We start from the raw sequence: 22,590 nt of genomic DNA, 5'->3' as shown, positions 1-22,590 counted from the left end.
ACGCTATCCCCCATTCCGAAGATAGACTATAGGATACCATCCAAAGGCTAAAACTGCCAAATTTGTGACCATTGCTAGCCGGGGAGGAGATGAAGCAATGGCCAGTAGGCAGGGGGGTGCCATCCTGGCACGGGAAGCCCACGCCAGGTAGCAAACCCCTCCCACTGCTTGATGTGTGAGCGGTAATTGCAAAGAGAGAGGGGGGGAGGGGGGAGGGAGGGAGGACATTTTGCCAATTTTTTGAAATCCCCCCACATGCTAATCTCACTACAAGACTACCACATATGATAAAATAACCTTCTTTCTCTTTCTTTCTCGCTGAGACCACATAACACCGGTCCTGAAAGACCTACATTGGCTCCCAGTACGTTTCCGAGCACAATTCAAAGTGTTGGTGCTGACCTTTAAAGCCCTAAATGGCCTCAGTCCAGTATACCTGAAGGAGCGTCTCCACCCCCATCATTCTGCCCGGACACTGAGGTCCAGCGCCGAGGGCCTTCTGGCGGTTCCCTCGCTACGAGAAGCCAAGTTACAGGGAACCAGGCAGAGGGCCTTCTCGGTAGTGGCACCCACCCTGTGGAATGCCCTCCCACCAGAGGTCAAAGAGAACAACAATTACCAGACCTTTAGAAGGCATCTCAAGGCAGCCCTGTTTAGGGAAGCTTTTAATGTTTGAGGGATTTCTGTATTTTAATATTTTGTTGGAAGCCGCCCAGAGTGTCCCCAGAGTATTATTATTATTATTATTTACATTCCCAACACTTATTTGATTTGGATTTATACATTTTTTTGCCAAATTACCATCAATATATCATTTTCATATAATTTTCTCTTGGGCCATAACATGCTGTAAATTTTACATCTATATTCCACAATCGTTCCCATGCTTCCATGTCTATATTATGACCAATAGCTATTGCCCATTGTATCGTTGATGATTTTACTTGCGTTAAGGAGGATTGCAAAAATGACAGCCAAAATGAGAGGGCAGATGAAACAAAATGTCTAAAAAGAATGGGGAGTATTTGAAGAATATTTAAATAATAATAATAATATAAAAAGAACTCCACTGGCAAAACTAGACTGAGCCTGTTAGACCATCAATCGATATTACAAAGGTGACAGAGAATATGAATAGAAAAGAGAAAAAGGTAATATGGGAAAAAATATTGTGCGACATTACTTACTTAACAGAAAAGATACAGCAAGCATAATTGGAGGTCAACGGAAAGTAGAAATAGTGTAAAGAATAGAAACTGAAACAAACAATGTGTATCTGTATTTGTATCAGTGTGTGTATTTGTGTGTTTTGTGTTTGTATTTGTGTGTTTTATGTTTGTTTATTCTTTGTAATTCTTTTTAATCAATAAAGACATTAAAAAAAAGGAGGATTGCAATTGACCAGTTTTGGGGGACACAGGAAACACCCCCAGCACTTCAGCCATCTTGTCCTTTACCTCAGGCAGCAAGACCCCTTGCTATGGCCCTGCTCCAGGACATCTCATTGGGGGTTGACATCGCATGCTCAACAAATAAAGATCCAGCTGCCCTCACTAATCAAACTCAACCTGACTTTTGATGTTCTTCACTGCCAGTCCACGGTTGCCAATGTTCACATATACTTGCATTTCCTTATGTCCAAAAGGCCAGAGACTTTGCGTAACCATGAAACCCATTTTTTTTTTTTGCATGCCACAGCTCTCACTCTGTGCCCTCTGATGTGGACTCTTACCTAAGATGCCTCCTCCTCCCCTGGAGAAGGCAGAGCCCGGCGGTCACTGCCCTTTGCATACACACATATTGGCAGCTGCCTTCTCACTGGGTGCTATTTGCGAGAGCTGGAAGTGTCCTATAAGCCTCAGTAGCCATCTTTCCCCTTTGGATTGAGCTGCAGAGGATACCAAGGAGCAGCAAAACCCTTCCGGAGATAAAGGAGGTGAGTCTTCAGGACGCAGAAGGTTTAGGTGCCTCCAAGGATGGGATGAGAAGTGGGGAACAAACCAGGGGGGTGGGGGTGGGAAATGACAGTAAACGTGGCACAAGAAAGGAAGTCAGGAATCCTGCATTCTAGTACAATAGCTTCTTGCTTAGTTTTGCTTCAGTTGTTGGACATTTGGGAAGTTAACTCTGTATCCAGCTCATGGTGTAAGTCTTGGACATATGCGTGTGAGTCTCTCCAGGTCAGGACTTGCTCCCTCAAAAGAGAAAAAGAGAAAGAGGTGAACAAAGTCAATGTATGAGGTGACTGCAATGTTTTTGTTAAGAAGTTCAAGGTCAGTACACTGAGTTTCCCACTTTCAGCTTTAGTGGAAAGTTAGATGGAAGATTCCAGCTCAAGGAATTACACAATTGGCCTTGCCATTCCCCTAGACCTGCTAATCTTTACTGGAATAATATTCCTTCTGTATATGAAGATTGGTAGGTGAGAATTGGCACCATCCAAAACATTGTCACAAAGACGCATATACGGTACGTTCTGTATTTCGTGAACACTGTTGTCGACATGCAAAAATGAATTTGGTGCACATCCATGCATAAATCATTTTATTTGTATGCCACCTTTCCACAATTTAAACCATGCTCCATGTGGCTTGAAACATGAGAAAAATGCAGAACAAAAGTAATCATAAACAATAAATAAAAATGTCAAAAATACACATCCAAACGGAACAATTTTCACATAAATCACAAGATCTAAAATAATGACCCAAAAAACCACCACCAGCAACAGAAACAATAGCAGCAACCCCCCAACATCCCTCCCAAAATATAGACATATGACCTCTCTTATTGGACTTCTGTGTATGTTTGCTTGCTGATAGAGTCATACCTTGGTTTTCGAACAGCTTAGTTCCCGAACATTTTGGTTCCCGAACATTTTGGCTCCCAAACATCGCAAAGTGACTGTTCCGGTTTGCAAACTATTTTTTTTGAAGCGGAACGTCTGACAGGGCTTCTGTGGCTTTTAATTGGCTGCAGGAGCTTTCTGCAGCCAATCAGAAGAAGCAATTTGGTTTTCAAACGTTTTGGAAGTCGAATGGGCTTCCGGAACAAATTCCGTTTGATTTCCAAGGTACAACTGTACATTTAAAATGTTCCTATGCTTTCAGGATCAGTGCTAGTTTTTGTGGGCTCCAGGTAGCATTGACCCCACTGTCATGGCTCCTTTCCTCCCTCCCTCCCCATCAAATAAAAATACTGTTGGATCAAGCCAAAGGCCCATCTAGACCAGCATCCTGTTCTCACAGTGAGCAACCAGAGGTCTTTGGGAAGCTCACAGGTAGAACCAGAGCACAACAGTCCACCTGCAATTCCCAGTCCTCACATGGAAGCTGCCCCTTTGATGCCAAGTTTTTCAACACACATCTATAATCCACTGATATTCAGAAGGGGATTGGGTGGAGAGAAGGGTTTTCGCCTGTCTTCTCCCATGTCTTCTTCTGCACAATACAGTCGATATGCTGGAGTCTATGCTTTTTATTTAAAGGGGGCGGGGCTTGTGTATGTTGCTTTGGATCAGAGCCAAGGTGTAACTGTGCCTGGGTCACATTTCTTTCAGCTTCTGCAATGCCTACTCTCCTCCAGGCATCCTTGGGCCTCTTCCTCTTCCTCTCCCTCCTGAGTTCCAGCTCTGCCTCTGAAGATGACACCGTGCTGGTGACCAGCAGCGGCCCTATCAGAGGCAAGCGAGTCCCGGTTGGCTCTGCCTCCGTCACTTCCTACCTTGGTATCCCTTATGCTGAACCCCCCCTAGGGAAGCTGCGCTTCCAAAAGCCCCTTCCCCACCAGCCATGGAGCCATGTCTTGGAGGTCACCAACTTTGGAAACGCTTGCTTCCAGAGGACCGATTTTGACTGGCCTTTCAACAAAATGTGGGTTGCCAACACGCCACATTCAGAGGACTGTCTCTTTCTCAATGTCTGGGTACCTCATCCACAGCCCTCTGCAGCAGTTCCTGTCCTTGTCTGGATCCACGGCGGGGGATTTCTGGTTGGTGCCGGTTCCTTGGACTTGTACAACGGAGCATTTTTAGCTGCTACTGAGAACATCATTGTGGTTTCCATGAATTATCGGTTGGGGTTCTTCGGCTTTCTGTTCCTCCCGCCTGAAGTCCCAGGAAACATGGGACTGTGGGACCAACAGCTAGCTCTGAAGTGGGTGAAGGAGAATGCAGCTGTCTTTGGTGGGGACCCTGCTCAGCTGACCCTCTTTGGCCACAGTGCGGGAGCAGCCTCTGTGGGGTTTCATCTCCTCTCACCCGCAAGCCAACCCCTTTTTGCCCGAGCTGTGGTGCAGAGCGGAGCTCCGAATGCACCCTGGGCTTGGAAGGATCCTGAGCATTGCAAGTTGCGCTCCTTGAAAGCGAGTCAGCTGCTGGACTGTGGCAATCGGAATCACAGTGTGGCGGTGAGCTGCCTACAGGAGAAGGAAGTGGATAGGGGAATGTTCCAACTTTTGATGCATCGCTTCTACCCCACCACAGACGGGGACTTCCTTCCAGATGAGCCAAAGAAACTTCTGCAGAGTGGGCTCCTTCAGGCAAAACCACTGCTCATAGGCATCACCGGTGAGGATGGGTCTGTCTTTGCACTAAGCGGTCTTTCCGCTCGCATAGAAGATGACGGAATGCCAACTTGGGAGCAGCTCTTGGAGGGAACAATGACATTGGTGGAAAGGCCTTTTGAAGGAGATGTTGCCAAGACTATAGCACTGAAGTATGCGGAAGATGGCCATGGGCCAGAAAAGTATCGCTGGGCCATGGTCCAACTGTGCAGAGATTATTATTTTTTGTGCCCATTGGCTGAAGCTGCTGCAAAGATGGCAGCAGGTGGGAGTCCTGTCTACACCTACTCCTTCAACCATCACATCTCTGGCTCCATTTGGCAGGAGTGGATGGGAGCTGCCCATGGAGTTGAGGTGCCTTACCTGTTCGGAACTCTGCCGTCGCTACAGAGGGCAAACCAAACCAACACGGAAGCTGACGCCCCTTTGAGCCTCAAGATGATGCGCTATTGGGCGGAGTTTGCTAGAAGCGGGTAAGCTATTCACAGTTCTTGTTCTAGAGCCCCAAACACAACTCATTCCATCAACTTGACCTTGGATGTGCTTCTTCTTCTTGTTGTTGTTTAGTCGTGTCCGACTCTTCGTGACCCCATGGACCATAGCACGCCAGGCACTCCTGTCTTGCACTGCCTCCCGCAGTTTGGTCAAACTCATGTTCATAGCTTCGAGAACACTGTCCAACCATCTCGTCCTCTGTCGTCCCCTTCTCCTAGTGCCCTCAATCTTTCCCAACACCAGGGTCTTTTCCAAGGATTCTTCTCTTCTCATGAGGTGGCCAAAGTATTGGAGCCTCAGCTTCACGATCTGTCCTTCCAGTGAGCACTCAGGGCTGATTTCCTTCAGAATGGATAGGTTTGATCTTCTTGCAGTCCATGGGACTCTCAAGAGTCTCCTCCAGCGCCATGTCTGTGCTAGACATGGTTTAATAGTCCTTGCTCTGGGCACTCTACATCCCAAGGTTCTGCCTGAACCTCCCAAGGTCTTTCATTTGTTTCCTAGGTATCTTTGACAAGGACCCGGCGCATCAAGTTTCAGTACAGAGGGGCAGGATTCAGAGAAAAGCTCAAATGCCTAATTCAGGGATGGAGAATGTGTGGCTCTCCAGAGGTTCCTAGACTACAACTCTTATCATCCTTGACCATTGGCTATGCTGGCTGGGGCTGATGGGAGCTAGAGTTCTCATCAACGAATAGCTGGACAGCTAGACAGTTTCTAATCCCTGTCTTAAACAAAAGGCAGGTATCTTTCTTTGGTGTTTTCCCCCCTTCTCACTGGCAAGCTGCCTGTTAATGGGAAAAAGCTCCTAGCACAATTCCAGGGACAAAGTGTTCCAGTTATGTATAAGGAGCTTCTCCAACCATCTCTTTCACCCTCTCAGGGTCTTGAGACCTTCTGAAGAAGCAAATGCTATTAAAATAATAATAATAGACAGGGATTTTTTCTGCTCAGTCTGACTGAAAGTGGATAAAATTTACAGACACAGAAATCTTTCATACAGACACACCAGCTACAAATCCCCAGTGTCTCCTGGGATTGGAAATGAATTACATATAACTTTTAGGGAGGTGAGTGAAGATCATTCTGAGATGTCAAGCTGTGCATTACAGTTGGTCCTCTTTGTTGCCTACTAGAGTTGATGACATGGTCATCCAAATACTCTTAATTCATGTTGAAGTATAGTAGCAAAGGCCAGAGCTGTGCACCAGATCCAAAGGAGATTCAAAGGAGGCCCAAATCCTGACAAAATCAGGCCTTTCACAGGCCTTGGAATCCAGAGAACCAGGCATCGGAAGCCACTTTGCATCTTGCAAGCTGGTGAACGGGAAGATGTTGCACATATCTGGTGCACTCACTTCAAAATGTATTTTTAAACCCTATATTTAACTGCATGCTTAAATAGGGTTTTAGAAAACCACCAGAAACCCTTAGATCTGCCCCTGAGCTGCTGGAGAGACAGATCCAGGTGGGGAGGGTGTCCATCAGGGCAGCACAGGGCATTGTTGTTGTTTAGTCGTTTAGTCGTGTCTGACTCTTCATGACCCCATGGACCAGAGCGCACCTGTCTTCCACTGCCTCCCACAGTTTGGTCAAACTCATGTTGGTAGCTTCGAGAACACTGTCCAACCATCTCGTCCTCTGTCGTCCCCTTCTCCTAGTGCTCTCAATCTTTCCCAACATCAAGGTCTTTCCCAGGGAGTCTTCTCTTCTCATGAGGTGGCCAAAGTATTGGAGCCTCAGCTTCACGATCTGTCCTTTCAGTGAGCACTCAGGGCTGATTTCCTTCAGAATAGATAGGTTTGATCTTCTTGCAGTCTCCTCCAGCACCAAAATTCAAAAGCATAAATTCTTCGGCGATCAGCCTTCTTTATGGTCCAGCTCTCACTTCCATACATCACTACTGGGAAAACCATAGCTTTAACTATACGGACCTTTGTCGGCAAGGTGATGTCTCTGCTTTTTAAGATGCTGTCTAGGTTTGTCATTGCTTTTCTCCCAAGAAGCAGGCGTCTTTTAATTTTGTGACTGCTGTCACCATCTGCAGTGATCAAGGAGCCCAAGAAAGTAAAATCTCTCACTGCCTCCATTTCTTCCCCTTCTATTTGCCAGGAGGTGATGGGACCAGTGGCCATGATCTTGGTTTTTCTGATGTTGAGCTTCAGACCATATTTTGCGCTCTCCTTTTTCACCCTCATTAAAAGGTTCTTTAATTCCTCCTCACTTTCTGCCATCAAGGTTGTGTCATCTGCATATCTGAGGTTGTTGATATTTCTTCCGGCAATCTTAATTCCGGCTTGGGATTCATCTAGTCCAGCCTTTCGCATGATGAATTCTGCATATAAGTTAAATAAGCAGGGAGACAATATGCAACCTTGTCGTACTCCTTTCCCAATTTTGAACCAGTCAGTTGTTCCATATCCAGTTCTAACTGTAGCTTCTTGTCCCACATAGAGATTTCTCAGGAGACAGATGAGGTGATCAGGCACTCCCATTTCTTTAAGAACTTGCCATAGTTTGCTGTGGTCGACACAGTCAAAGGCTTTTTCTCTAGCTTTCTCCATAATCCAGCGCATGTTTTCTATTTGGTCTCTGGTTCCTCTGCCCCTTCGAAATCCAGCTTGCACTTCTGGGAGTTCTCGGTCCGCATACTGCTGAAGCCTGCCTTGTAGAATTTTGAGCATAACCTTGCTAGCATGTGAAATTGTGCGGTAGTTGGAGCATTCTTTGGCGCTGCCCTTCTTTGGGATTGGGATGTAGACTGATCTTCTCCAATCCTCTGGCCATTGCTGAGTTTTCCAAACTTGCTGGCATATTGAGTGTAGCACCTAGAGTGTGCATTCTAGAACAGTTTTTTTTTGGGGGGGGGGTTTACCTGGCGGAGGTGTGACATCTGTCTTAGCAAACTTTCCTATATCCTTCGGACATTCGCATGTGATGTGTCAAAATTTCAATGCAATCGGTCAAGCAGTTTTGGTGAAAAGTGGAAACACACCCACATGCCCTTCATATATATATATATATATATATATATATATATATATATATATATATATATATATATGAGTTATTTTCTCTCTTTGTTTTGTGATATTGATGGCCTTTGGCTTAAAAAGATTTGGATCTGGACTATGGTCTTTTTTTTGTTTCCTCCACAGGAATCCCACTGGGTCCTTGCCCAATGAGGTGCAATGGCCGCTCTACAATGCCACAGAGGAGAACTTCTTCCACATCAGCGCAGGGCCATCCGAGATCAGGAAGCTGTCTCCTGCCCACCACTGCGATTTCCTGGCAGCCCATATATTCAACTCAACACTCCCAAGTAAGTCCAAGTCCTTTGGCTGAAGAAGTTTGGGCTCAGTTCAGCAACAGTCAGTACTGACTTAGGTCTTGTCGCATTTATAGTGTTGTTGCAGTGGGGTCCTATGCCAGTTCCTCTTTATAGCATTTTTGGGCAATATTTCCAGTGGACAACAAGGCACACAAGTTCTGCCCGTCCTGTCTATGTCAGAATTGGGTTCCCTGCTAAGGTAGTGTTTCTCTCGCCTCTAGAGATGGGGGAGAAAATTCACATTGAATGGGTGAGCCTTCCTAATTCTCATTTTCTGAAACAATGTGAGAACCAAAACGCTTCAAAATTTGCACTTCTTTGAATTTCGTAATGCAGTTACCCAGCTGTTCCCATTAGTGGGAAGTGTGCATCTATTAGTGTAAATAACTTACAAAATTGCATTATTTTGGGGGCAAATTGTACTGTAGAATTGCATACATTAGGAGAAATCTGCATTACAATATTGATGAATTCCCGTGAGGAATTTGTTGTTGGTGATTTATTGTGTGTGTGTGGGGGGATGCAAACTGGTGTGGGAATGTGGAGAACTGAACTTAGAATTGGAAAAAAGGAGAAACTGAAATTGACATACAGTGGTGCCTCGACTTACGAATTTAATCCGTTCTGAAGGCACTTTCGTAAGTCGAAAAATTCATAAGTCAAAAAACGCCATTGAAAATGCAATTTACCATAGGAATGCATTGAAAACGGAAAAATTCGTAAGTCGAAGCAACCCTATCTAAAAATTCGTAAGTTGAAAAATCCCTATCTAAAATCGCCGTGGTTTTTTTCCGGATGTCGAGACATTCGTAAGCGTGCGGCCATTACCCCCATTCGTAAGTCGAAAAATTTGATTGTCGAGTCGTTCGTAAGTCGAGGTACCACTGTATTCATCTATCCCAGGTACCCTTCGGCCTTTCCTTTCATCTAGCTCTCTTTTTATGGCTCCTTTGGTGAAGTGCTTGCCAGTGAAGTGCTTGGCCTCCTTAGTTTCTCTCTTCCCTAGCGTTATTGGCTTATTTTGTATCAATGGCAGCCCTTCTCCCTAGTCACCTTGGCTTATGTCTGCTCCTTTCCCTTTGCACTCCCTTTCACCGCCACCTCCCACTATCTATTCCTCCACTCCCTCCTGCTTCTCCCTGGCTCCTTCCTGCTGACTTCTCGCTCTATCCCACCGCGATGCAACCATCCCAGTAGCTCCTGGCAAACACTATTCACAATTACGTGTGAACTGAGAACCTTTTAGGTCACAAGTCACCAACATGACACCCATGGGTGCCCTCAGGAACCTTCCTTGGCACCTGAGGGACCTCACCTCCCACTTCACTCCTGCTGAAGTTAGACTTTAGAGAAACTTTGAGCAAATAGAATGCTTTAAAAAAGCCTAGTGTAGTTTTTTTTTGGGGGGGGCTATGTGAAGTGTGGGTTTTACAGCTTGGGAGGGGTTTATTGCTGTGGCGTGTCCAATATAATTTTCTGGGGTTTGCCAATGTGCCCTCAGTTCCCCAAAAGCTGGCAACCTCTGTCTTAGGTATACCCCTTTAAAAATTCTCAAAACTTGGGTAAGGAGGGAGCAACAGAAGGAAAGGAATGAGCCCCCCCTCCACTTTTGGTTGAAAGTGATTGGCTGTCCTTTGTGGATGTATTTCAGTTAAAAATCAAGTTGAGTTGTATCCAGTCTCTTGCATGAAGGCTTGTTTGGCTCTCTGCGGACCATTATTTTTCCAATTGCTTTTTTTTTTTTTTTTGCAGAAAAAGTCCAAGAAGACTCTGCTGCACCCATTTTGGAGAAAGATATGAAGAACGAGACCAGAATTTAGCAAAAAAAGGCAGAATGCAAAAATAGCTTACATCAAGCGCGAACGGAACTGAGATGGGGAAGACATGCCTAGAAACACTCACTTTGTAGGATTGCTGCCCATTTGCAAATATAATTGTTTGCTTTACATTGTGAGATGATGCTGAATGAGAAATGGAACTTAATGAACAAGATAAGCCATTGGGACCATCGTTTTAGAATGGTGGTCCCATTTTCCTCCACCACATTCATATGTTAATTATGAGGGGGGGGGGATGACCTATCCAGCAGCTATGAATGATAGCGGCTTCTTTTCAATAACTTTTGCTTTATTCTGCAAGCAGCAGGTTATTTGGCAGCCTGAATTCACTTCCTGAATTTTGCAAAGCCTCATATATTGAGGAGCTGTGCCTTGGAGCTAAAGGATAATTAGTTTCGTATTGTTACTATGTTACTATGTAACATCAGGGAAGGAAGCTAACTCCAACCCGGTGCTGTCCCTCCCTCCTTGCATAGCATGAGCACTATAATCTGGGTAGAATGTATTCGAATCTGTGGGTATCTGCAGAACATACAGGGAGCTGAAAGAGGAAGTTGGAAGAATGACACTCTTTCTCACTTCCTCTTTCATCTCTATGTGCTTTTCAAGACTCAGATTAATTATGCTGGATCCACTTAGATCCATGGGGTCTACATGACTTATAAGACTGGTAATTCCACAATGGGTTTTCTTCTCCCATGCCCCAGAATTATTGCCATTCATGGTGTCCCCTCGGCCAGAGCAGGGACAGGGAAATGTACATCTCTGTGAAATCAGGATGAGAGGCAAGCTGATGTAGACATCATGGGGAATGGTTGATGCCAAGCGAAGTCTAGAAGCATTTTGCCAGCATTAGCATTGTTTTCCTGAAAATTTCAGGTCCCAATTAATTAATGTATTGGTTATTCAAGCACAAGTTCTGCCCATGTTGCGTTCTCACCTTGTGGTTTGGTGGATCTTCTCTCCTGTTCTTTCCCTACCTTTTGATCTGTTCTCCTCCCACACATCAATTCTGTTGGCCGTGGGAATGCTTATCAAATGCTCCTGAGACAACTACAGTGGTACCTCGGGTTACAGATGCTTCAGGTTACAGACACTTCCGGTTACAGACTCCGCTAACCTGGAAATAGTACCTCGGGTTAAGAACTTTGCTTCAGGATGAGAACAGAAATTAGCTAAAATGGTTAAGAACGGTTTCAGGTTAAGAACGGACCTCCAGAATGAATTAAGTTCTTAACCCGAGGTACCACTGTACTGAAATCTCCCAGAAGCCAGTTATTCTCACCCACCACTAGAACAGAACGCTCAGTTGCTCCGATATGAAGGGTGCTCAGCTGGCCAGAACAATTTGGGTTTATTTCAAAGTCAGGGCATGTAAGGTACACATGCAGCTTCCAAATGCTTGAACTGCAGAGATCTGGGGGCGGCTCAGAAGTGCAGCTTCTTACATGCCATTCCAAGGCTCCTCTCCTACATCAAGAACAAACCTCTCCGAGGTGCCTCAAATGAAACTGAGGTCACACAAAAGATTATGGATTGCACTGGTTAAACCTTTGTGTATTTCTAGCTGACAGGCAGCATTAAGCACATGTGATGTGTAAATAAAAATTCTCTTCGACACACTGTTCTTATCTGTTTATTTATTGAGAAATATCTTATAAACCACTTAATGAAAGAGCTCTCTAAGTGGTGCACATAATGAAACTGTAGATCAGTGTTTCCCAAACTCGAGTCTCTAGCTTTTTTTGGACTACAACTCCCACCACCCCTAGCTAGCAGAACCAGTGAGCAGGGATGATGGGAACTGCAGTTCAAAAACAGCTGGAGACCCAAGTTTGGGAATCACTGCTGTAGAGAAAACACAGCCCAAATCCACAGGGCTGTCATTAAAAGCGCCGGGGTGTGTGTGTGTCGTTAAAACACATGCTAGCCTCAGCAAAATTTTGAAATCCAGTGTAGGTATCTAAACTATATGTCTGAGCAGACTTGAAAAAACCATAATGATAGATGCATTTTTATCGTTGTAATACACTGCTAAGATTCTAAGGGAAGAGCCATAGCTCAGTGGTGAAACATCTGCATTGCATGCAGAAGGTCCCAATCTTAACCTCCAGCATCTACAGACAGGAAACGCTCCTTGCCTGAAACCTCAGAGACCCACCACCATAAAGTGTAGACAGCAGCTTACAAATATTCTGAAATAAATAAAAGGGTAAATAATGGCTGCCTGTCCGCTTCTGGGATGGCTGTATCTCATGGCTAAGGACCAGCCTCCAAGTAGGGCCCACCATTGCAGCTTGATGGAAAGGAAGCATGGCATAATTTATTTTGCAGTAGGAGAAAACCAGGGGTAGCCGCAGGGGTAGGTATAAGCATAGACTTTGAAGATGCAGCTTCCTTTGTCTTAACCAGTGGCGTAGCATGGGTTGCCAGCCCCCGGGGCTGTGTGGATGAGTGGGTGGGAGGGAGGGAAACAGACAGAGCACACATGAGCATTCAGCTGCCTAACGGCATCTGCGTTACTCAGGAGATAGCAGCCGCAGAGATCAGAAAAGAAGAGTTGTTCTGTTGTCTGGAGAGGTCCCTTCCTGGTTCGCACGGAGAAGCAGTTTTCAACGGAGCCCAGCAGTGGAAGCATGCAACTGTATTGAGGCAGCACCAGGTGTTGAAATTTTGTGACTGTAGCAATTTTGCACCCGGGGCAACCTTCCCAGTGGGGCCCCCATGCTACACCACTGGTCTTAATGCGCTTGGCATCTTCCTGTGGGTATACACACGCAGTATCCAGGAGAAGATGGAATCCCAAGTCGAAGCAGCCATGATAAGCCAATCAGGAAAAGTGACACAGTAATGAATCCCTCCTCCACCCCTTGGCTAGGTACGAGGGTGGAGTTAGTGTTCCTGCACCTGGAACGCACGTTAATTATTTCTTTTTTCCTTTATTACCTTTATACCCTCCCTTTTCTTCACCACAGCATCTTCTCTGCCAGAGATCTAGTCTGGAAGACCAGCATGATGAGAGGTTTCTCCTTCACAGTCTGTGTTCTGCTTTGCCATGCCCTCTCAGGTATGTCCCAAATCGCAATCGGCAAACTCTCCACTTCCTCCTGGGTTGAATCAGACAGGCTGCGAAATAAAACAAAACACATCCCTCAAAACTGGGGCAGGGTTTAACTGATTTCCAAGGACACCTGAAATCAGATCAACCCTGCCCCTATGCCCGGTCCCACAACACTATCTGTCCCATTCCACTAGTCTTGGTGCCTTCTGAACCATGGGTTCCATGACACCTTCTCTATTGCCTGCCACCTACCGCTTGTAGGGTTGTAAGGTGAATGCCCTGGTTCCCCCTGTGTTATTGTCAGGCTGTTGCCAGCAACTCCCACTGCTGGTTGCCCCGGAACGTACAAAGGCAAGGAATGTTCTTACCGTCTGCTTTTTATTCAGTATTTACAGAGAGAGGCTATAGAACCCAGCCTCTTGGATAATGCCATTGCCTTAGTGAATCTCCACCCTCTCCCCATCTCTCCCACTTCCTCATTCGTCACCCCTACAGGTGCTGACAAGTGCCCTCTGCCTTTGAGCTCTTTGCTCACTTACTTTCAAGGCTCGCCAGGTTCTGGAGGAGGGGGTCTGGAATGCTTTCTAAAGACACTGGGCATACCTGCCAAGTCTCCCGCTGAAAAATGCGGGATCAGCAGTGGCGCGGCACTGGAAGTTGCATAGAAGCAACTTCCGGGGCCGCTCTTCCCATGTGTGGGCACCGGAAATCGCGCAGAGCGGCACCGGAAGTTGCTTCTATGCATGCCCGGTGGCCATCTTGGTGGTGGCCGCATGGCGACGGCCATCTTGGTGACTGTTCTTGGTAAAGGCTGTTCTCCAACTGGAGCGCTTGCAGGCCAGTGTTTCCCAGTTTATCATGCTGTGTACTGAGCCATACAAATAAATAATCAAAACGTTAGCGGTAGGCCTCCCATCTAGAAGCCTACAACCCTACAATTGTCTTCAGTGAAAATCACAGACCCTCCAAGTGTCCCTATTTCCCTGGATTTACAGAAGCCACCCCGTTTTCTGATTTGATCCCAGAATGTTTTCCTGCATTTCCTTACGACGTCCCTATTTTCATTGGAGAAATGCTGGAGGGTATGGCCCAAGCCAAAGAGATAAGTAACTATACTGCCTCTAGAAGACATCTAAAGGCAACCCTGGATAGGGAGGGTTTTTTATGTTTACTGTTTTATTATGTTTTTATATATGTTGGAAGCTGCCCACAGTGGCTGGGGCAACCCAGTAAGATGTGTGGGGTATAAATACAACAGCAGCAGCAGCAGCAGCAACAAAATAGGACATCCCTATTTTCATTGGAGAAATGTTGGAGGGTAGGGAGTCATACTGTTTTGAATGCCATTTCCAACATTTTGCCATTGCAGCCTACAGCCTGATGTGCCGCTACTGTATGAGGGATACCCCCGAATCAGGCTGTGACCAAAAAGTAAACGTATGTTTCCCAAAACGTAACGAACAGTGTATTTCTATCACTTTCTATGTGGGTAAGTTGAACTCACGTTGGGTGGCCATGAGCAATGTTATATGCTTTTTCTGAACCGTTAGGGTGATTTCCATGCTTTTGTAGCTAAACATAGTATCTGTGTACAAGAGGGGAGCATTGGCAGACCTGGGGCGGGGCAGGGCGTGTCCTCAGGTTTGCAGAACAACAACAGCAAAAACAACCTTGAGAATCTCTCCCCCACCCACAAATGTAATAAATAATTATTAAAGAAATAAAGTTAAAATAAAAGAAGGTTGGAATAACACCACGAGGACAGGGCATACTCAACAGGCACAGAATGTTTTATTTGAAAAATAAAACGGAAAAAGCAGGTGGGAAGGAGAACGGAACGGCTGGAGAAGAAGGGAGAAAGAGATATGTAGATAGGGGGGAAAAAGGACAGAGAGAACTCTCTCATTGTCTGGATAGGTCACACATATTCCCTCCTGGGCAGCATTGAAAGCACATCTCTTCCCGCAAACAACCCTGGGAAATTTAGTATGCTCCTCACAGAGCCACAGTTCCCAGCATCCTCAACAAACTGCAGGTCCTCGGAATCCTTGGGGAAATAATGTGTTTCAAATGTTTGACGTGCACGCAGGCTGGATCAGTCCAATTGCCCACCTAGCCCAGCATCCTGTTCTCATAGGGGCCAACCTGTGGGAAGCACGCAAGCGGGACTTAAGCGCAACAGCACTCTCCACTCCTGTGGCTTCCAGTAACTGGCATTGCTGCCTCCAGCTGTGGAAGAAGAGCCACCGATAGTCCTCTCCTCTATGAATTTGTCTGCTCCTCATTTAAAGCAGTGATGTGCAAGACAGTGGACTATGGGCAGTAGCCCTAGTTTCCTAAATGTTCCTGGTGAATTGGAATATTAAAGTATGAAAACCTGGTGCCTCCTTTCCAAAGCCTGGGAAGCTTCTGCCCAGATTAAGGTGGTGGTGTGGGGCAGTGTGATGCCCAGATGGGGTCCAAGAGTCCTCCTGCCACCTTCCCAGGGGTGTATGAGGGGGCGGGCGGAGGGGGCGGGTAGCCCCAGTTGCCACCCTGGGGGGGGGGGGTTTGACAAGATGGCCCGCTGCCTCCCCCCAGCTGTAGAGTAGCCGAGGGTGCATGCGCAGTCAGTATGGGTGCCGCACGTGCGGTGTCCATACGGCTTACCTTCCAAGTTCTGGACTGCAGAATCCGGGACCGGCAGCCGTGTGACACCGGAAGTTGCGTCTATGCACTTCCGGACATGCGTAGATGTGACTTTTGAAGCCGGCGGTGGCCATTTTTGGTGCCCATAGAAGGGCAAATCGGAAAGAAAAAAAATGGCCGCCGGCAGGAGAAAATAACGGAGAAAAACGGGAGATGAAGTGATATGGGGGACCACCGAGAAAAGGTAAGTAAAAACGGGGGTTTCCCGGGGAAAACGGGGTACTTGGCAGCTATGCCATACGGGCATCTGTACGGGCTGCCACTCACACAGCAACTGTGTGGGCTGCCTTGCGTGCGCAGTCCATACGTTATGCTGCGTGTGGGTAGTCCATATGGGCTGCCACTCGTGCAGCATCCGTATGGGCTGCCGCTCGTACGGCGACTGTATGGGCTGGGCTGCTGCGCGTGCTCAGTCGGTATGGACGTTGCGCACGTGCCACCGGGCGGTTTGTCCCGCCCCTCGGTGTCCCGCCCGGGGTGCTGGAGAGGGTTCCTCCACGACTGCACTTTTCCACAGCCCACCCAGCTTTGGGTAGGAGGTAGCAGGGCTCCAGCATCGGCTTAGGGAGAGAGGCGCAAAGCTCACATCTGCGGCCTTCAGGAGAACCCGGTGAGCTGAAATCCCATCTGTTTTCGCTTCTCTCCTTTTACTCACTTTCCCAATCTTTTTGCAGGTAACAGAGTGGGGTACCGGTTGGAAGGCTGCACCAACAGTCACAAGGACTGCACAAATAGAAGGAAAGCCCAAAGAGGAACTCGTATAAAAATTGTTTGCTGCAAGAGAGAAATGTGCAACCACTGGATGGGTGATCTCTACAGTGCTTAAAGAAAACTCAGGCAAAATCAGAAGTGTGGGTTCCCTGGAAATGCAGCATTCTTAGATCTTTTCAGCTGAAACAGCAGCATGCTCTGTGAAAGTGTGTGAGCATGCTCAGATTGGGAGTGGGGGTGAGATCGAGGTTTCCCAATGAACTTTGCCTGAAAGCATTAAATTTCTCTTTCTTTTCCTTCTCTTTCTTTTCCTTCTTGGGAAATTTCTCTTTCTTTTCCTTCTTGGGAAGCTTGTAAAGACTTGTTGCAGATCCTTATGTTTAAATCCAGCCACTTTCTTGAATGAGATCAGAAACTGGGAAAGAAAATGATGTTTAGAAAAAACCTCATTAATTACACAAATTGGGCAAATTTTTAAATTTTGCCATGGCAGACAGAAAAATGGATAACATTGTTTTTGGCAGAAGACGAACCGCAGCAGAAGAGAAACAGAGCTGCAGGTGATGCCTGCAGGGTGTGATGGAAAACAGAGCCCTTCTTACATCCCTAGCTGCTAACACCTGTAAGGGGGCTGGGTTGGCTTTACATGAGTAAAAGGCTCCAAACTCCATAGCTGTTGTTTATTTTTTACAGCGTTTTGTAACATATGTACAAGGTAGAGCAAAAATGTCGATGACCGTTCAGTCCGAGTCAGAATCCGGAAGTGGCGATGGACATGACCGCCTCCAGCATAGCAACTTTGGCTCCCTAAATCTCCTCCTCTGCTCCCTGTGCTTTTCCCTTCTGCGTAACTGGGGGTGGGGGTGGGGGAATAACATCCCCCTCCCCTCCTGAGCTGCTCAGTTGCTTCTTCCCAGAAACCTCCCCTTCCGCAGCACTGCAGTCTGACGCTCCTGACCTCCCCCGTGGGAGTTCTGAGCTGTCAGCATCCCTATCCTCCTGCACCACCACGCTGGGCTCTTCCCTGTCCAAGAGCCCCGGCACCGCTTCGCTGGGCTCCCTGCTGACCCCTGGTGGTCCCCTGACATCCACCCCCTCCTCTAAGACCCCCTCCTCCAGGGCCTCGCTCCTCCTGCTCAGCGAGGGTGACAAAACCTGGAAATCGTCTTCCTCACTGTCCGTGGAATCAAGAGGCGACCTCCAGGAACTTCTGCCACTCGGGGAGGACTGAAACCCCAGAAAATCCATTTCAACCTCTGCCGTGGGTGCAAAAACCTCCCTGAGCTGCCAGTGTAGGGGTTGTGGCTTATGGGGAAACAGCTCATGGAACTCCTCAATGAGGTACTCCTCAGTCACCTGTTCTGCTGGCACCTATTCTGCTGGGATCCGTACATTCTCTGACTCTGGAGCCCCCCCCCCCCAAAGCCACTAAATACTGCATCTGATTTCCGTGCCACCTGGAGTCCAGAATTTCCGTCACCTCATTGAGAAATTCCGTCCTCCATGGTGTGCAACGGGGAAATTCTCTTCCCCCCCCTTTGGTACCTATGGGACTCCTGATATGGGGAAAGCCATGACCTGTGGAAAACGGGGTGCACCCTCATGGTGTTTGGTAGCTTAAGCCTGAAAGCCACCGGGTTGATTTGCTCCTGCACTTCAAAAGGACCCAGTCGCCTCTGCTCCGCTTCGCTTGGCTCCCTGCTGACCCCTGGTGGTCCCCTGACAACACCACAGAGAGCTGCACAGCAGCCACTGTTTCTAGTCTTTACCTTCATGCCAGTACCAGCAAGAGAAACTGGCACAGTACGGTGGTCCTACAACTGCCACCTTCCTGAGAGCAGCTTCAATGCTGCTTGTTGAGATGATGCTAGGATGTGCAAGAGGCAGGAGCAAGGATGCACGAGCAGAACCAATCACAGTATGTTCCAACCTCACCATCACCCTTGCACCATCCTGATAAGGGAAGGTGATGTCATTCTCAGGAGGGCAGGGCAGGGCACTGACTAAACATGTTGACCATTCAGTAGAACCAGCTGTTCTTCAAATTAATAAAGGGAGGGCAAGACACTGTCTGCTTTCATAAGGTTTCCAAATGGCTTCTTTCTTTCTTGACCTCCCCTGCAAAATGAGTGAGCCATGTGTAATTGTAGCTATGCTCTTCTGTCTGACACCAAGGGAAAGAGAAGGGGGGGCATTTGATTTATGATCAACAAAGGATTTAACTATGTTTTTATTACGCTCTCCCCCCTTGACTGAGGTTAAATGGACTTTATTTAAATTATCTTTGGACTGGGCCAGGAGTGTGAAAGTGCAATTAAGAGTAAGAAGTTGAACAGCTGCTAATTAAATTTGGCAAAAGCTTGCATTTGTGAAAAGTGTCTGCTTTTTTAAACTGCAGCGCTGAGAAAGAACCCCAGAGTGGAATTTAATGACGGAGAGTGGTCACCTCGTTGTGGAGTTATTTATACCGTAGCTGCAGCCTTCACACAAGCTGGTGAACATGATCTCAAAGGAATTGAATGTGACATTGTAAACATTGCAGAGGGTGGCAATTATCTATCTCAATATTTCAAAGGAGGGTGGCAATTATCTATCTCAACACACCAGGTCTGGGAAAACATTTATGAAGACTACAAACGTGAAATGGATTTTATATTTTTGAAAAGTAACAGAGGTGCTGAGTAAGGGAATTAGAAAGGTCAGTTGTGAGAATGGGCTAACATCAAGAGTAGGACGAAGAGGAGATTAAAGAAGAATGAAGTGGCTACATCAGGCTGTAATGGTCATATGTTTGCAAAAGGAGCGGGGAACCTATTTTTTTAACGAAATAGTATTAAATTTAAATAATTTGGACTGATTTGTATTAATTTGGAAAACCAATAAAACATAATATAAATAGATCAGTGTTTTCAACAACACATTCGGAATTTGCCCATTTCTTTCTTTTCCATACACCCCCCGTATTTTTCGCTCCATAAGACGTACCTGACCAAAAGAAGCACCTAATTTTTAGAGGAGGAAAGGGGGAAAGCCCTGCTTTTTTGGGGGGATCAGCTCAAAGTTGTGCAGCTTCTTGCAGCTTCTTTTGCAAATGGGAAAAGCCCCGTTTTGGGGGGATCAGCTCACAGTTGTGCAGCTTTTTTGCAAAGGGGGAAAGCGCCTTTTTTTTTAGCATTAGCTCAAAGTTGTGCAGCTTCTTTTGCAAATGGGAAAAGCCCCGCTTTTGGGTAGGTCAGCTCAGTTGTGCAGCTGTTTTGCAAAGGGGGAAAGCTCAATTTTTGAGGATCAGCTCAAAGTTGCTGAGCTTACCTTGCAAAGGGAAAAAATCCTGTTTTTATGGGGTTCAACTCACAGTTCTGTATTTTCTTTAGGGAAAGGAAAGGGAGGCATTTCTAGTTTCCAGACAGATAATCTAATCAGCCAGTCACATGTCGCTGCAGCCCCCTCTGCAGAACATTCAACAATGGAGGCTTGGGCAAGGGGGCCAAGTAAAATTCATGTTAAATTGCTGTTGTTTTTAGGGGTTGTTTTTAAAAGTCTGGAACAGATTAATCCATTTTGCATTACATTCTATGGGAAAACCCGCCTTGGTTTTGGAACGTTTGGTTTTGGAATGGACTTCCAGAAAGGATTAAGTTTGAGAACCAAGGTACCACTGTAATATCAAACTTCTGAGTAGCATCATTATAAAACCAATGCTTTTATCCCTCTACTCCTACAAAGCCTCGAAATTTTCAGCCAAATCAGTTCTTCTGCATTAGTCCTCAATGTGGCTGCCTTTTGCACTCAAACCAGGGCCCTTGGGTGACTGACTAACATATTGTGATGTAGGCAAAACCTATTTGCCCAAACTCCACCTTCTACACAAGCAAAAAAGTCACAGAACGGAGGCAAAGGATGGGTGCAAAAAGAAAAGAAATATCCAGCAAGGGCTCCTTACTTATATATCGTTTCTCTGTCATGCAGCCCCCATGGAAAACTTCACAGAATCCTTTTACAGGACGGCATTTCTGTGTCGCATCCACAACTGTGCATCTTGGGCAGATGATCCCATGTGCTATGAAAGACAGACGTTATATTTGAGTCTCCTTGCATACCCTCTTTGGAGGGGGAATGTTCATTGTAGAAAACGGCACCTGTAAAATCAGTGGCGTAGCGTGGGTTGTCAGCACCCGGGGCAAGGCAAGTAATTTGCGCCCCCTAACCCATGGATTTTAGCACTCGAGTCTCTTCCACTAGATTAGTTAAAGAAACCCTTACCCCCTAAGCACATGTATTGTTTGTTATGAAAATACTGATGTAATTAAAGTAAAATGCATCTAAATACAAGTGGGGATTTGAACCCTGGTCTCACTGGTCCCACACTCTAACACCACCCTGGCCCCTCTCACTAGAATTTGGGGGTGCGGGTGGGAGGCAAGGGGCGGGCCATGGCCCCACCAGGCTCACCTGGCACAAGAGGTTCTGCAGGTGGCTGGTGCAGGCGGCCTAGTCTAAGTTCTCGGCCACTCGGTACTAGCGCTTCAGCAGGGCAATGGCAGCTGTTTTCAGGTTGCGATTTATTTTCAAGACCGAGTTGACTCTGTTTTTTTTTAAAAAAATAAATTTTATTCCATTTTCCAAATTTAACAAATTAAAATAAAAAAAACAATCTTTTATAAAAAACCTCTTATATTTCCATCTTACATCTTGCTCTGCCGAGCTATGACTTCCCCCCCTCCCTTCATGCGGGTTTCTTATTAACTCCATTTTTGCAGTTCCTTTTTAACTTTTTAGTCAATTCGTAGGATTTATTTCAATCCTGCAAGTGTTTTTAAAGATCTACAGTTTTTCTCCATATAGTCCACATATTTACTCCAATCCTTTTGAAACCTTGTCTCCCCTTGGTCGCAGATCTTGCAAGTCAGTCTAGCAAGTTCAGCATAATCCATCATTTTTATCTGCCACTCCTCAATTGTTGGTAGCTCCTGTAATTTCCATTTTTGGGCTAACAATGTCCTAGCCGCGGTTGTCGCATACATAAACAATACTTGATCCTCCTTTCTTATCTCTCCTCCTATTATTCCTAACAAAAATGCTTCTGGTTTTTTTTGAAAAGTATATTTAAACATCTTTTTCAATTCATTATAAAACATCTCCCAAAATCTTTTTACCTTATCGCATGTCCACCACATATGATAAAATTCACCATCACTCTCTTTACATTTCCAGCACGCTCTATCACTCATTCTATACATTTTGGGTAATTTAACTGGTGTTAAATACCATCTATAAATCATCTTATATATATTTTCTTTCAGGGCAGTACATGCTGTAAATCTTAAAGTTTGATTCCATAATTTCAACCACGCGTCGTATTCAATATTATGCCCCAAATCCTTTGCCCATTTAATCATCACCTCTTTTGTCAACTCATCTTTTGTGTACCACTCTAACAACAAGTCATACATTTTTGATAGAAGCTTTGTTTTGCCTTCTAGCACTTCTATCTGGAATTTGGACCTTTTGTCCTCAAATCCTATTTTCCTATCATCTCTAAGAACATCGTTTATTTGATGATATTGTATCCATCCTGTTAACATTCCTTTAATTTCTTCATAGGGTTTCAGACTCCAGCCTTTTTCAGTTTTTGTCAAAATTTCCTCGTACGTGGCCCGCCTCCCCTCCATATTTACTTTCTTAACTGTTAATACCTCAACTGGTGAAACCCACCATGGTGTTTGGGTCTCTAACAGCATCTTATTTCTTTCCCATACCTCGTACAGAGATCTTCTTATCACATGGTTTGTAAACCCTGTATGAGACTTTTTTTTTATCATACCATAAATATGCATGCCATCCAAATCTATTATTAAACCCTTCCAGGTCTAGCAGATCCGTGTTCTTTAGAGTTATCCACTCTT

General features: G+C 45.9%; 2 protein-coding genes across 2 annotated transcripts; both read left to right on the top strand.

The window, feature by feature from the left end:
- Positions 1-1,811: 1,811 nt before the first annotated feature.
- On the top strand, positions 1,812-11,853 carry LOC118081099 (cholinesterase-like). Its single transcript, XM_035107269.3, has 4 exons — positions 1,812-1,936; positions 3,560-5,036; positions 8,217-8,380; positions 10,142-11,853. The coding sequence occupies exons 2-4, from the start codon at positions 3,568-3,570 to the stop codon at positions 10,207-10,209; spliced, it is 1,701 nt and encodes a 566-aa protein (XP_034963160.1). The 5' UTR covers positions 1,812-1,936; positions 3,560-3,567; the 3' UTR covers positions 10,210-11,853.
- Positions 11,854-12,932: 1,079 nt separating this feature from the next.
- On the top strand, positions 12,933-16,940 carry LOC148687023 (uncharacterized). Its single transcript, XM_088662467.1, has 3 exons — positions 12,933-13,294; positions 14,658-14,812; positions 16,605-16,940. Exons 1-3 carry the CDS (start codon positions 13,078-13,080, stop codon positions 16,800-16,802), a joined length of 570 nt encoding a protein of 189 aa, XP_088518593.1. The 5' UTR covers positions 12,933-13,077; the 3' UTR covers positions 16,803-16,940.
- Positions 16,941-22,590: the final 5,650 nt, after the last annotated feature.

This window comes from Zootoca vivipara, chromosome 2 (genome assembly GCF_965207765.1).
Source record: "Zootoca vivipara chromosome 2, rZooViv2.hap1.1, whole genome shotgun sequence".
In the NCBI taxonomy this organism is placed as follows: Eukaryota; Metazoa; Chordata; class Lepidosauria; order Squamata; family Lacertidae; genus Zootoca; species Zootoca vivipara.
Note: the sequence above shows the minus strand (reverse complement) of the source record. Positions and strands in the feature narration are given on the sequence as shown.